Source organism: Sus scrofa, chromosome 14 (assembly GCF_000003025.6).
Source record: "Sus scrofa isolate TJ Tabasco breed Duroc chromosome 14, Sscrofa11.1, whole genome shotgun sequence".
Lineage (NCBI taxonomy): Eukaryota > Metazoa > Chordata > Mammalia > Artiodactyla > Suidae > Sus > Sus scrofa.
This window is the reverse complement of record NC_010456.5, coordinates 29,507,386-29,521,991: the sequence shown is the minus strand read 5'-3', so window position 1 is coordinate 29,521,991 and position 14,606 is coordinate 29,507,386. Positions and strand designations below refer to the sequence as shown.

The window sequence follows — 14,606 nt, the reverse complement described above, 5'->3', positions numbered from 1 at the left end:
TCTCTCTCTGTTTACAAGAGCTGAGAGAGAGCGCTTCCACGTCTGTTCCTTTAGGTGCTGAGTTTGGAGAGGGAAGCCTGCAGTGTGGGAGCAGCTGTAGCTGTTAACCTGTGGTCACACAGGGCCCAGCTCCCAGGGAAATGCTCCCCGGGGGGCTTACCTTCTGGAACTGGAACGCCCACACCCAGCATCTGTGGTTCTGAAGTCAGGAGGCTTGGATTTGTCTCCAAGGTGCACAAATCCTCCTCTGTCCCTGCTGTTAAGCGGGGAACACCCAGTCAGGTTATGGTGTTACACAGGGTTACAGGAGTTAGGAGCCTCTGATCTAAGACACTGCTGAGATGGCATTCAGACCAGACACTTAAACGTTGCTTTTCCTGTTTGCACCTGGGTTCAACTCCTACTTCTACCGCTTTCCAGTTGGGGCCGTGACAAGCCCCTTGGCCCCACCTCACTGGCATCTGCTTGGTAAACCATGGGGATAAAAATAACACCCATCCCATAGGGGCAGGGTGAGGCAATGTATGTAGATGTGGGCAAGGCATGCAGTAAGTTGCACTCGTTATTGATTGATTTTAGCTTTTCAGGGCCACACTTGCAGCATATGGAGGTTCCCAGGCTAGGGGTCAAATTGGAGCTGTAGCGCTGGCCTATACCACAGCCTCAGCAATGCCAGATCAGAGCCGCATCTGCGACCTACACCACAGCTCACAGCAATGGCAGATCCTTAACCCACTGAGCAAGGCCAGGGATCGAACCTGCATTCTCATGGATAGCAGTCAGATTCGTTTCCCCTGAGCCATGACAAGAACTCCCCTCAATAGCAACTTAATGCTATAATTTGCAGCATTTTTTCTCTCACAGCAACACACAAAGTAATGGTGCATCGCTTAAATTCAATGAAATACCTGTGCACCATATGCATACCACCGTATTTGTTTATATGTATGTATATATGTTTTTTATATATATATATATATATATATATATACACACACACACACAGAGACACAGACACACAAGGGCATGTGTGTGCATGCATGTGTGTGTGTGTGTATTTGGGCCTTGAGCAATGCAGGGAGTTATGGATGTTCACCCTCCCCACAGCTGAAAAATCTGCATTAGCTTACAGTCATCCCTCCTTATTCAAAGTTCCTCCATATACACGAATTCAACCAACAGCTGCTTGTGCAGTACTACAGTATTTTTTTTTTTTTTTGTCAGTACTACAGCATTTACTATTGAAAAAAATCTGTCCTACTGTATAGCGCAGAGAACTGTATCCAATCTCTTAGGCTAGAACATGATGGGGGATGATATGAGAAAAAGAATGTATATACATGTATGACTGGGTCTCTATGCTGTGCAGCAGAAATTGACACATTGTAAATCAACTATACTTTAATAAAAAAAAAATCTGAAGTTCCCGTCATGGCTCAAAGGAAATGAATCCGACTAGGAACCATGAGGATGTGGGTTTGAAACCTGGCCTCGCTCAGTGGGTTAAGGATCTGGTGTTGCCAAGAGCTGTGGTATAGGTCACAAATGCAGCTTGGACCCCGAGTTGCTGTGGCTGTGGTGTAGGTCAGCAGCTTAGCTCCCATTCAACCCCTAGCATGGGAACCCCCATATGCCGAGGGTGCGGCCCTAAAAAAAACCAAAAAAAAAAATCTGTGTGTGAGTGAGCCTGATCCCTTCTAACTGTGTTTTTCAAGGGTCAACTGAATACAATTTACAGATTTAGAAACAAAGATTCCAGGAGTTCCCTTGGGGTGCACAGGTTAAGGATCTGGCATTGTCCCTGTGGCAGCTTGGGTCTGATCCCTGACCCAGTCTGTATGCCTCTGGTGCGGCCAAAAAGAAAAAAAAAAAGGAAAAGAAGCCAAGACTCTGAAAAGCTAACGTATCTTACACAAGATCACAAAACTCAGGAGTTCCCATTGTGGTTCAACAGTAACAAGCCCAACTAGTATCCATGAAGATGTGGGTTCCATTCCTGGCCTCGATCAGTGGGTTAAGGATCCAGCATTGTGGTGTAGGTCGCAGACATGGCTCGGATCTCAAGTTGCTGTGACTGTAGCATAGGCCAGCAGTTGCAGCTCCAGTTTAAGCCCTAGCCAGAGAACTTCCATATGCTGAAGGTGCAGCCCTAAAAAGCAACAAAACAAAACAAAACAACAACAACAAAATCACGGAACTCTAAGACACCACTCTGAAACGCTTACAGAAAGTATAAAAAGTTTTTCTACTTTAATTCAAAGTCATGTAAAGAAAGTTGTGTTAGCAAAATCAAATATTCACTAAATATCAGTGAAGGCATCACTGGAGTGTCAATTCCTTGTTTTCCTGCATTTTCTTCTCCCCACCCACTTTGGGCTGGCATATGCCGCTGCTGCACAGTAAGAACCTGGGTCATCCATGGGCCAGGAGAAGCAGAACGTGCATCTGCATTCTGGAGGCCCCCTGGGTGGTTGAAGTGGGGCTGCAGGTGGGCCCCCTGGCACTTTCGTTCTGTTTTCTTTGTGTCACTTCATCTGCTCTGGCCCAGCCTTCAAGGGTGTCCAGTTCTGCAGCTAGGGAGAAAACGTTTCCCCTTCCTCCTCAGACAGCTTTGAGGAGAAACAAAGCAGCATGTGCAGTGGGTACGCGTGGCACTGAGAGATGATTTTGGAAGTTGTCTTTGTGAGCTGTTTTCTGAGTCTGAGAATTTAGTCGTGGCCTCAGATCTATGTCTGCTTCCCTGATCCGAAAGAGAACCTGGGTTGGGAGAGAGGCGGGGGGTCAGAGGGCATTGAGAGTGTTCTGAAGCAGGGAGTGCAGAACCCCCTGGAAAATCTATAAGCAGCTTCTGCAGGCCATTCACTCAAAGATTTATTTCCTCGGGGCTCATTATGGAACAGACAGGCACTGTTCTGGGGCTTTCCATCTATTAGATCATTTTGCACTCTTAACAATACCAGGAAGTGAATACTATCAATATCCCCATTTTATAGATGAGCAAACTAAGGTTCTGGAGTTAAGTAACTGGCCGAAGTTCACACAGTGCATCTTGGAATGGGGGTTGGACCCAGTGCCCACTTTTAACCATTGTGCTGAACTGACAGATGGGAGTTTGGAGTCTGGCACCTTTTTGAAAATTTTTTTGTGGTTTTATTATAGAGAAAGTGATAACTTCTCAATATTACCTACAATTAAAAAACAGATCTTTGGGACTTCCCCTTGTGGCTCAGTGGGTTACAAACACGACTAATATCCATGGGGATATGGGTTCGATCCCTGGCCTTGCTCAGTGGGTTAAGAATCCAGTGTTGCTATGAGCTGTAGTGAGGGTCAGAAACATGGCTCAGAGCTGGTGTTGCTATGGCTGTGGTGTAGGCAGGCAGCTGCAGCTCCAATTTGACCCTTAGCCCAGGAACTTCCATATGTCACAGGTGCGTCTCTAAACAGCAACAAACCAACAAAACCCCCCCAAAAAACCCCAGATCTTTGCAATGAATAAAGATTAACATGTAAGTTCTTGGATATAGCAGATAAAACATATAAAGATATTATCCCCTGAGGCATGAGTACCAAACTTTCAGTCCCCCCTCATGCAAAGTTTTGAAAAAGAAGTAATATCAGTTGATCACAAAGTAGAGCCTCAATGCTATTTCCAGTTATAGGAAAGATACAAAGAAGGCCTGTTGGCTGAAAAGTCAGATGGAGATGTGGACTCTTATTTCTCCTGTAAGACAACCCCCCCTGAGCACCGCCAGCAGTTCTGCCAGCAATGGCAGGGGTGCAGGGGCGAGCCCTTGACTCATGAACCTCCCCCTGAACCTGTGCATCCCCCCCAACCCCCACTTCCTTGTCTCAGGAAATGACTTCATCTCCCCCAGTCATTCAAGCCAGGAATCTGGGAGCTTTTCTCAACTCCCCACCGCCTCACCCCACCTGCTGTATTTTAGTCATCATGACCCAAATATAGTTCCTAACCCCACCACTTCTCATCTCCTCCACTACCACCCCCAGGCTAAGCCACCATGAGGAGCACAACAGCTTCCCTGTCGACCCCTGCAAAACAGCAGCCAGAACGACTGTGTCACTGTGCAAAGCTAAGTCATTCCTCAGCTTAAACCTTTCCATGGCCCCCAATCTCCTCAGGACACAGACAAAATGAGAAAGTTTTAGACCTACTTCTTCAGAAAGTCATTCATTCATTCATCCATTCCATCTGCTCTGTAAGCTTGTATGATATGATCATGAAATTGTGGCCTTACACTCTTTAAACATGTGTCCTCAGGCTAGATTACAAACATTTTTGCCATATCGGGCTCAGACTCCAATTAAGTGACCCAAAGAATTCCCCTAGAAGAGGCAGAAAGAGTCAGTAGCTTTTGCATTTGGAAGCCTTGTTTACCATGGGATACTCAGCCAATGAACATCCCAAATAAACACCTTCAGACCCGACCCCCACTGTAGGGTACAGATGCTCTTTCATGCATTATCTCTTACATCAAGAACCTTTCTTGGGAAAGAAGCACTCCCACTGGCCCTGCACTGACTCTGTCCCCCCAGCCCTTTTCCACAAAGCAGCCAGAGTGAGCTTTTCATATGTGAATATGGACATGTCACTTCCCAGCATAAAACCTTCCAAGGTCTTTCCAAAGCACTTAGAATGAAACCCAAAGTCCTCACCAGGATCCACGATCCCCACGGCCCTGAATGATCTGATCCCTCCCCTTCTCCGACTTCCCTTCCCTTCCCTTTGCTGCTCCAACCACCAGGATCTCTGTTCTACAAGCTCTGGCTCTGGCCTTTACACCTGCTATTTCCTCCACTAGGAATGCAGGGAAACTCAGGTAGTTACGGTCTTACAGGGCTCAGCTTGAATGTTGCCTTTTCAGAGAAGCCTTATCAACCTTTCAGCACCCTATTTTTTTCTGGTTTTTTTAGGGCCACACCCGTGGCACATGGAGGTTCCCAGACTAGGGGTCGAATTGGAGTTACACCTGCCGGCCTACGCCACAGCCACAGCAATAGGGGATCCGAGCCGTGTCTCAGACCTTCACCACAGCTCATGGCAACACTGGATCCTTAACCCACTGAGCAAGGCCAGGGATTGAACCCAAAGCCTCATGGTTCCTAGTCGGATTCATTTCCACTCTGCCACGATGGGAACTCTAAAGTCTGGTAATACTTAACTGAACAAAGTAGATGCACATTCCAGGGGCTGTTTGCCCCTACAGAACCACCTCCCCCCTTCTCTGGCCTGCTCTCTGCTCCTGGAGGCTGACATCTAAGGATGATCTCAACAAGCTCCCTTGTTGTCCTCTAGCTTCTGGCTGGGCTCAGCCAATGGGAAGCATCAGCAGGAGCTGGGAGGGTGGGAGGAGAGAGGGGTGGGGGTATTCACTCCCTGGCTCTGTCTCTGCCAGTCCCTGTTTTACTATTTACTGTGTGTTCCTCTTCTGAAGGCCATGTTCTTGTCTGACTCCCCCTCTTCCCCTCACAGCTCCCTCCCCTCGCCCCTCTGCTGCCAGCCCCAGGCTGCTTCTCCATCCCTTATCTTGGTCCCTTCTTTAAATCTTTTCAGTGGCATCTTCTGAGTGAGCCTTTGTTTCCTGATAAGCAAGAACCCTGGCTTGACAGACTCTGTGACTGTGCAGTGTCGCTCCTGGTTATATATCCCTGGGAAATTCACACAGAGGTCCACGGATAAGCATGGACATATTCACTGAAGCACTGTCCACACTGGGGGAAGTCCATCACTGGGGTTAGAAACAAGTTGGATTCCAGGGACCTGCTGTAGAGCACAGAGAACTCTACCCAGTATTCTGTGATAATCTATGTGGGAAAAGAATCTGAGACAGAATGACTATGTGCATATGTATGACTGGGTCACTGTTGTACAGCAGAAATTGCCACAACCTTGTAAATGAGCTATACTTCAATAAAACTTAAAAAAAAGATATATGCAAAAAAAAGAAAGAAGTTGGATTCTACACTGCTATAGTGTAGACCTTAAAAACTGCTTAATGCCCAGCAACACATGAATAGATATATAGAAGGTGGTTTACACACTGGGCCTTAAAAAGGAAAGAAATTCTGGAGTTTCCTTCATGGCTCAGAGGTTAACAAACCCAACTAGGATTCATGAGGATGTGGGTTCCATCCCTGGCCTTGCTCAGTGGGTTAAGGATCCGGTGTTGCCATGAGCTGTGGTGTAGGTCACAGAGGCAGCTCGGATCCCGAGTTGCTGTGACTGTGGTGTAGGCACAGCACAGTAGCTACAGCTCCAATTCGATCCCTAGCCTGGGAACTTCCATATGCCGTGGATATGGCCCCCCCACCAAAAAAAGGGAAAGAAATTCTGGAGTTCCTGCTGTGGTGCAATGAGATCTGCAGCGTCTCTGTATCGCCAAAGGCAGGTTGGATTCCCAGCCCAGCACAATGGGTTAAAGGGTCCAGTATTGTTGCAGCCACAGCATAGGTTGCAACTGTGGCTTGGATCTGATCCATGGCCCAGGAACTCCATATGCCTTGGGTCAGCCAGAAAAGAAAAAATAGAAAAGAAAAAAAAGTGAAGAAATTCTGATATATGGTACATCATGGATGAAACCTGAGGACATTTTGCTAATGATGTAAGAGCCAGTCACAAAAGGACAAATACTGTATGTCTCCACTTACATGAGGTCCCTAGAGTAGGGACAGAGACAGAAAGCAGAATGGTAGTTGCCACTCTTTTTTTTTAGGGCTGCACCTATGGCATACAGAGGTTCCAAGGCTAGGGGTTGAATCAGAGCTGTAGCTGCCAGCCTACACCACAGCCACAGCAACGCCGGATCCTTAACCCTCTGAGCGAGGCCAGGGATTGAACCTGTATCCTCATGGACACCAGTGGGGTTCGTTACTGCTGAGCCACTCCAGGAACTCCGAAATGAAGGCGTCTTAATTAAATCTGCCGTGGAAGGTAACCCAGAATCTCTGACCTCTCGAAATTATTTCCCTGTGAAATGGGTTGACAGAGTCCTTGCAAAATAGGTCATTACAGTATCCCCAGTGTGAGCACCATGCCTGGCAGACAACATAGACTCAGTGAGGTGTTGTTGACTGACTAATGACCAAATGAATGACCCCTCAGCTCCCCACCAAGCTGCCCTCCCTCAGGGAAGGACTAACTAAGTGACAGCCTGATGGCAGCAGAGGACCCATTACAGTCTGCATGCTGGGTCATTTGGATTGCAGTCTATTTTTCAGCTTAAATTATTTGCCTGCATTTGGAAATCAAATTCCACGAACCAATCCAGTTTTTCTGGCTTTTCGCAAGAATCAGAAGCTCTGATAACATGTTATTCCTCGGCCAGAGAGAATGGAGGGGCAAATGTCCCCCACCCCACCCCACACTCCCATCACTCATCCACATTAAATGTTTGGGCCCCATAGGCTTTTTTTTTTTTTTGTCTTTTGTTGTTGTTGTTGCTGTTGTTGCTATTTCTTGGGCCGCTCCCGCGGCATATGGAGGTTCCCAGGCTAGGGGTCTAATCGGAGCTGTAGCCACCGGCCTACGCCAGAGCCACAGCAACGCGGGATCCGAGCCGCGTCTGTGACCTACACCACAGTTCACGGCAACGCCGGATCGTTAACCCACTGAGCAAGGGCAGAGACCGAACCCGCAACCTCATGGTTCCTAGTCGGATTCGTTAACCACTGCGCCACGACGGGAACTCCCCCATAGGCTTTTGAGTTTGAGATCCCTAACCGAGGCTGTTTCTCAATTTTTTTCTTATTTTCTTTTTATGGTCACACCTGTGGCATATGAAAGTTCCTGGGCCAGGGATTGAATCTGAGCCGCAACTGTGACCTACACTGGATCCTTTAATCCATTGCACTGGGCCAGGGGTCGAACCCACACCTCTGCAGGGGCCCTAGCCACTGCAGCTGGATTCTTAACCTGCTTTCCTCTCACTTTTGATCCAAAAGCCCAGAGGCTGGTAAACTGTCACCAGGCCAGATATTCTCAAAGCAACCAAGGCAAACATGCTGCTTTCGTCAGCATGCAGTGGAGGAAAGGGGTGCCTAATTGTATTGACACCTGGTGATGGAAAAGGCACATCTCAGGGCGTAGTCCAAGGGCTCCCCATATTAGAATTGTCTGGGAATTTATTTAAAAATCCAGATTTCTGGGCTTCATTCCAGAACCAATGACTTGATTTCTAAGAATCTGAAATTTATTTTCTTTTTTCTGAATTTTAAACAAACATCCCATGCTCAATGGTTTGAGGTGCAGCAACCAAAGAAACAAGGGATTAACCATGGTGCGTGGACATGAGCAGAGCACTCAGAGGAAATGGCATTACATGTCCCAGTGTTGGAAGAGGAGGTCCTTTAAGATTGGAGGTGAGAGAGGTGATGAATTAGCCCCCTTTAAAATCCAATAAAATCCAATAATTTACTAGGTTTTTCTTGTTGCTGTAATATTATTTGGATATTGTTAATATAGCGTAGGAGGCAGCAGAGCTGTAGACGCTGGACTTCTTGGGTTCAAATTCTGACTTCACCATTTACTATCCGTGTGATCTTTGGTACATTACTTGACCTCTTAGTATCTATTTCCCCATCTGTCAACTGGGGACAATAATAGTTCCTATCTCATAGGATTGCTGGGATGAGTTAGTGAATTAATATACATCAAGTGTCTATACTAGTGCCCATCAGATAGTATAATACCCTGCCACTGAGTTTTCATATCAGCTGCAGCAGCACTACCAGGAGAGCAGGACCTCCTCCTCTCACCCCACTCCTTCCTTTAGCAATTATTTAGTGGCAACAGGGGGCAGCAAGGTGACTTACAGCTTCCTTATGATTGTCTTCTCCTCCTTGTTACTCCTGGCATTGTTGGCCCGAGCAACCAGAGTATCTTTTTCTCTTCTTCCTCCTGGGCCTTCTCTTGGTGGAATCAGGCCACTGGGAAAAGGGAGACAAATAAATCGGTTGTTTTACTGATGATCTTTTACCTGTGCAGCTCTGAAAATGAAGGTTCTTTTTTTTTTTTTTTAGGGTCCTACCCACGGCATATGGAGGTTCCCAGGTTAGGGGTCAAATCAGAGCTACAGCTGCCGGCCTATGCCACAGCCACAGCAACGCAGGATCCGAGCCCTGTCTGCAACCTACACCACAGCTCACGGCAACACCGGATCCTTAATCTACTGAGTGCGGCCAGGGATTGAACTCACACCCTCATGGTTCCTAGTTGAATTCACTTCTGCTGTGCCACGATGGGAATTACTGAAGGTCCTTAATAATTTTTTTTTTTTCCAGAGAAGAAAGCAACAATCTACATTTTGTTTGTACCTGCCTTTAACATGTGCATAAACTCTCGGGGGCCCTCCCTTCATCTGGGGGGATGGAGGGTAGGTTCTGGAGAGAAGAAGCATCAGAATGTGGACACAAAGTTCAACAGAAGGTCTTGTTCCCCTGACAGGAGGCATCCCTGTAGGGCTGGGACTTGCGCTGACCTCCTTCCCCTCCAGACTAACTGTGAATCTGCTTTTTTTTTTTTTTTTTTGGTCTTTTTAGGGCCGCACCCATGGCATATGGAGGTTCCCAGAACAGGGGTTGAATTGGAGCTACAGCTGCTGGCCTAAACCACAGCTCACAGCCACGCCAGATCCTTAACCCACTGAGTGAGGCCAGGGATCGAACCTGTGTCATCATGGATACCAGTCAGATTCATTTCCACTGAGCCACAAGAGGAACTCCTGAATCTGCCTTTTTTTTTTTTTTTTTTTTTTGTCTTTTTAGGGCCGCACCCGAGGCACATGGAGGTTCCCAGGCTAGGGGTCTAATCGGAGCTGTAGCCACCGGCCTACGCCAGAGCCACAGCAACGTGGGATCCGAGCCACGTCTGCGACCTACACCACAGCTCATGGCAACGCCAGATCCTTAACCCACTGAATGAGGCCAGGGATCGAACCTGAAACCCCATGGTTCCCAGTCAGATTCGTTTCCACTGCACCACAATGGGAACTCCTGAATCTGCATTTTGACACAAGCTTCCCCTCCTCCCCGTGGACCGGCTAGGGGCAGGACACCCAACTTCCTCTCTTCAGTGTTTCAGCTTCTTATCCTGCTTTTCCCATCCCTAAAATTCTATTCCCTGGGAGAGAGAATATCAACACCCATAACCTGTCTCTCTGAAGCCTACTCCTCACTCAGGGGGTCAACACAAACTCCGGAGAACTGGGAACTTCAGCCACTCAAGGCCCTCACAGTTGGCTGGATTTGAGAGCAGGACAGTAGCAGGAGAGCTTATGTGCATAAAGCAGGCTTTTGGCAGGATGCGGGGAGGCTCAGGGCTCCTGGGTGTGCCTGAAATAGGAGGAAGAAAGCCCCAGGAAGCCAAGGACATGGGTTTATTCATTGTAGAAGGTGATATGGGCTCCTGACTCAAACTCGTCCTTTGGCAGCAAGTTTAGCAGTTTCTGGGCTGATACCTTGAGATTCACAAGTTCCCCCTTTCTCTTCAGCTCCTGCAGCATTTTTCACAAGTCTGGGTCCATGGACGTCTCCTGGGCTAACAGCTGCAGGTCTGTGTCCGGGAAACCGGGGTGTAGCTCAGCACTATCACACTAGGGCCCTCTGCAGCCAGGACCGGAAACATCATGTCATGGGCAGCCTTTCCTAAACAGTACAGTGCCCAGTCTCTGAAGGGCTCCAGGGCACAATTGATGTTAACCACATTACTGCCAAGGCCAGGACTGGCTGGGAAAGCCTTCAGGAACTGGAGGTCAGGAAGAGCATGGATGTCAAGTTCAGAGCCCAGCAGCTGTTCACTTCAGCTGGGTCAGCCAGATCCACGAAGCCTCTGGACACATCCCCAAGAGTGGCTGCACTTTTGATGAGCAGCACTTGCTGCAGGCCCTTGGGCCTGGGGAGCTTGTGCAGGGTGCCAAGCAACTGCTGCAAGCGGGCCTCAGGGCCCAGGTCGGTGGCCAGGCCGCCTGGAGCCCAGCTGGGCCTCCAGCTTCCACAGTGCCTTGTCACTGCAGGCGCTTAGGACAAACATGGAGCCAGGCAACAGCTGTGGGGCTAGAAGCTGTGCCAGCATCCGTCCAAAACCGTAGGAGGCCCTGGTCACCACGCACAGTGCTCACCCCAAGCCCCCCACCATACCAACACCACACCCCATTACTCTCTTAATAATCATTATTATTATATTACTAATACTATTATGTGAAGTTCCCATTGTAGCTCAGTGGGTTAAGAACATGACATAGCATCTATGAGGATGCGGGTTAGACCCATGACCTCACTCAGTGGGTTAAGGATCTGGTATTGCCACAAGCTGTGGTGTAGGTTGCAGACACAGCTCGGATCCAGTGTTGCTATGGCTGCGGCTGCCAGCTACAGCTCTTATTTGATCCCTAGCCTGGGAACTTCCAAATGCTGCAGGTGCAGACATAAAAAGAACAAAAGAAAAAATTAAAACAAACTGAGAAAAAAAGATTATTGTGGAAAGCTCTTGAATTAAACATTCTGACTCAGACAATCAGAATCTTCCACCTTTCCAGTGTTGATATCTCTTCTTTCTTTCTCTTATCTAATTACATTGGCTGGTACTTCAAGCTTCTCATATTTCTACAAATATGTATAAATTCTCTAATTTAAGCCCAATGAGTAAATAAGGATCATAAAATACCTGCCTCCTAGGATTGAGGGATTAAGTGAGATAACATACGAAATTTATTCATTCACTCAACAAGTATGTATTAAATCACATATTGTGCCACAGTATATAGATACAGCAATTAACAAAATTGATAAACTATCTTCTCTAATGCACTTTCTATTTCATTGGGGGAGAAAACAGTCAACAAACAAATAAATAAGCAAAATTTTAAAATGTATAGTAAGTCAATGGAGTTCCCACTGTGGCTCAATGGGATGGGCGTTGTCTTGGAAGTGCTGGTTCGATCTCCAGCCTGGCACAATGGGTTAAGGATCCAGTGTTGCTGCAGCTTGGCTTAGGTCACAACTGCAGCTCGATCTGATCTCTGACTTGGGAACTCCATATGCCTCGAGGTGGCCAAAAAAGGAAAAACATATATGTCAAATGGCATATATATACATACATACATACATACATACATACATATATGTATGTTGAATAGTGATAAGAGCTAGTTTGATATGAATCGATAAGATATCGAAGTCTGGTGACCCAAAGAGAGCCAGAGTATTTCCCTGGACTTGATGTATAGAACTTGGGAGAAGGCTATTCATGTGCTGAACTGGGATTGCCAGCAGCCAAGTATCCTAAGATTCAGAGAAACATTGTATTTAATACAAGATAATACAAGATAAAGAGAAGCAAAGAGGAAAGAAAGAGGGCACCCAGTTCCCAATTCCAACCCTGAAGCATTAGTTGCTGTTTTTTCTTTATTTCTGAGAGAAATTCCAGGATCCTTCCCAGCTATGTGAGCCAATGAAATTCCCTTTTTTTTTTTCTTTTTGTCTTTTTTGCTATTTCTTGGGCCGCTCCCTCAGCATATGGAGGTTCCCAGGCTAGGGGTCTAATCGGAGCTGTAGCCGCCAGCCTACGCCAGAGCCACAGCAACGCGGGATCTGAGCCGCGTCTGCAACCTATACCACAGCTCACGGCAACGCTGGATCCTTAACCCACTGAGCACGGCCAGGGATTGAACCCGCAACCTTATGGTTCCTAGTCGGATTCACTAACCATTGAGCCACGACGGGAACTCCGAAATTCCCTTTTGTGCTTAAGATAGTTTGAATTGGATAACTGCCTCCTGCAAACTGAAGAAGCCTGAGCATGACAAAGCACTTCAATGTATGACCCAGTAAGCTCGTTAGATTCACTTGGATATTTTGTTGTTGTAGCTACTGGTTAATTTATGGCCCATCATGTTTCCCCCTTGCTATAGGCTGAACTGTGTCCCCCAGAATTCATATGTTGAATACCTCCAATGTTGTGGTATTTGGAGGTGGAACCTTTGAGAAGCAATTAGATTTACATGAGGTCATGAGGTTGGGGCCCTCATGATGGGATTAGTTCCCTAGCAAAAGACACACCAGATGGATTGCTCTCTCTCTCTCATTCTCCCCACCGTGTGAGGACACAGCAAGAAGGCAGAAAGTTGTCTACAAGTCATTGATAGTCAGAACCAACAACACAGGCACCTTGATCTTGGACTTCGAGCCTCCAGAACTATGAGAAAAGAAAGTTCTATCATTTAAGCCTCTGATGTTCTGTTACGGCAGGCTGAGCTGACTGAGACACTTCTTTAGGTATGAGTGTCAGAGATCAGAATTTACCCTTTTCTTTCCTTTTTTCGCAAAGACTGGGTTCTGATTACTTAATATTGTTCTTTCTATTTTTATTATATACCTTTATTATCATAATATTCATATAATTTAATAAGAGGCATCATCTAAAAATTCCTTTTGTCACTATTTACTGTTACATAAGACTAAAACTTAATGATTTTGCTTAGTTTTTTCTTTTTTGGCTGCCCTGTGGCATATGGAGTTCCTGGCCAGGGATCAGATCTGAACCACAGTTGCAACCTAAGTCACAGCTGCAACAACACAGGATCCCCAACCTACTGTGCTGGGCTGGGATTGAACCTATGTCCCAGAGGTCTCAAGATGACACTGAGCCTGTTGCACCACGGCAGGAACTCCTAAAACTTAGTGATTTTGGAGTTCCCTGGTGGTGAGGCAGTTTAAAGATCCAGTGTTGCCACTGCTGTGGCATGGTTCGATCCCTGGCCTGGGAACTTCTGTATGCCATGGGCGTGGCCAAAACAAACAAAACAAACAACAATGATGATTTATGACTTCTCATGGTGGCTCTATTTCTTCCCCCTTTTTCTTTCTTTTTAAGGCTGCACTGGTATACGGAAATTTCCAGGCTAGGGGTTTAATCGGAGCTACAACTGCCGGTCTATGCCGCAGCCAGTCACACCAGATCCAAGCCACATCTGTGACCTACACTGCAGCTTGTGGCAATGCTGGATACTTAGCCCACTGAGTGAGGCCAGGGATCGAACCTGCATCCTCATAGAGACTATGTTGGTCCTTAACCCCCTGAGCTACAATGGGAACTCATTAATTTTTTTTTTTTGGCTATGCCCACAACATGAGGAAGTTCCAGGGCCAGAGATCGAACCCATGACACAGCAATGATAATGCCATATTTTCAATCTCCCGAGCTATCAGGGAATTCCACAGCAAGGCCTTTTACAGCTAGGAAGCCAAACAGCATCACTTCTACCACATTTGACTGGTCAAAGCAAGTCAGAGGGCTGTCCAAATTCAAGGAGAGGGAGAAAAGACACTACCTTTTGATGAGAGGAATGGGAAAGGAATGCCAGATGGGAAAAACTGTTGTGGCCACCTTTGGAAACAGCCTACCAGATCTGCTTTCAGTTAAAACCGATCATTAGTATGAGCGTGGGCCTCCAAACTGATGCAGTTGCTAAGAGAACACCTCAGTTGACATGCTGCTTTCTCCAGAATACATAACACAAGAGATTAAATAGAATCCTGCTGTCTGTCTATTGGCCTGTACCAGATGGGAAGTGCACATCTGTTGTTCTCTG

The 14,606-nt window shown here is 46.9% G+C and overlaps 1 protein-coding gene and 1 pseudogene across 2 annotated transcripts in view; both read right to left on the bottom strand.

Annotated features, from left to right (window-relative positions):
- RILPL2 (Rab interacting lysosomal protein like 2) overlaps window positions 1-14,606 on the bottom strand; it is a 44,789-nt gene that overhangs the window by 932 nt on the left and 29,251 nt on the right. Inside the window, exons 3-4 of one of the 2 annotated variants that reach the window (XM_021072266.1) lie at window positions 8,833-8,946; window positions 161-256 (exon numbers count right to left, since the gene is read on the bottom strand). In XM_021072266.1, coding sequence (XP_020927925.1) covers window positions 161-256; window positions 8,833-8,946 — 210 coding nt within the window. Of the gene's footprint in view, window positions 1-160; window positions 257-2,226; window positions 2,758-8,832; window positions 8,947-14,606 lie in introns of those variants that run through there. The other variant, XM_013982786.2, reaches the window with a different exon arrangement.
- LOC100626296 lies at window positions 9,939-11,288 on the bottom strand (annotated as a pseudogene).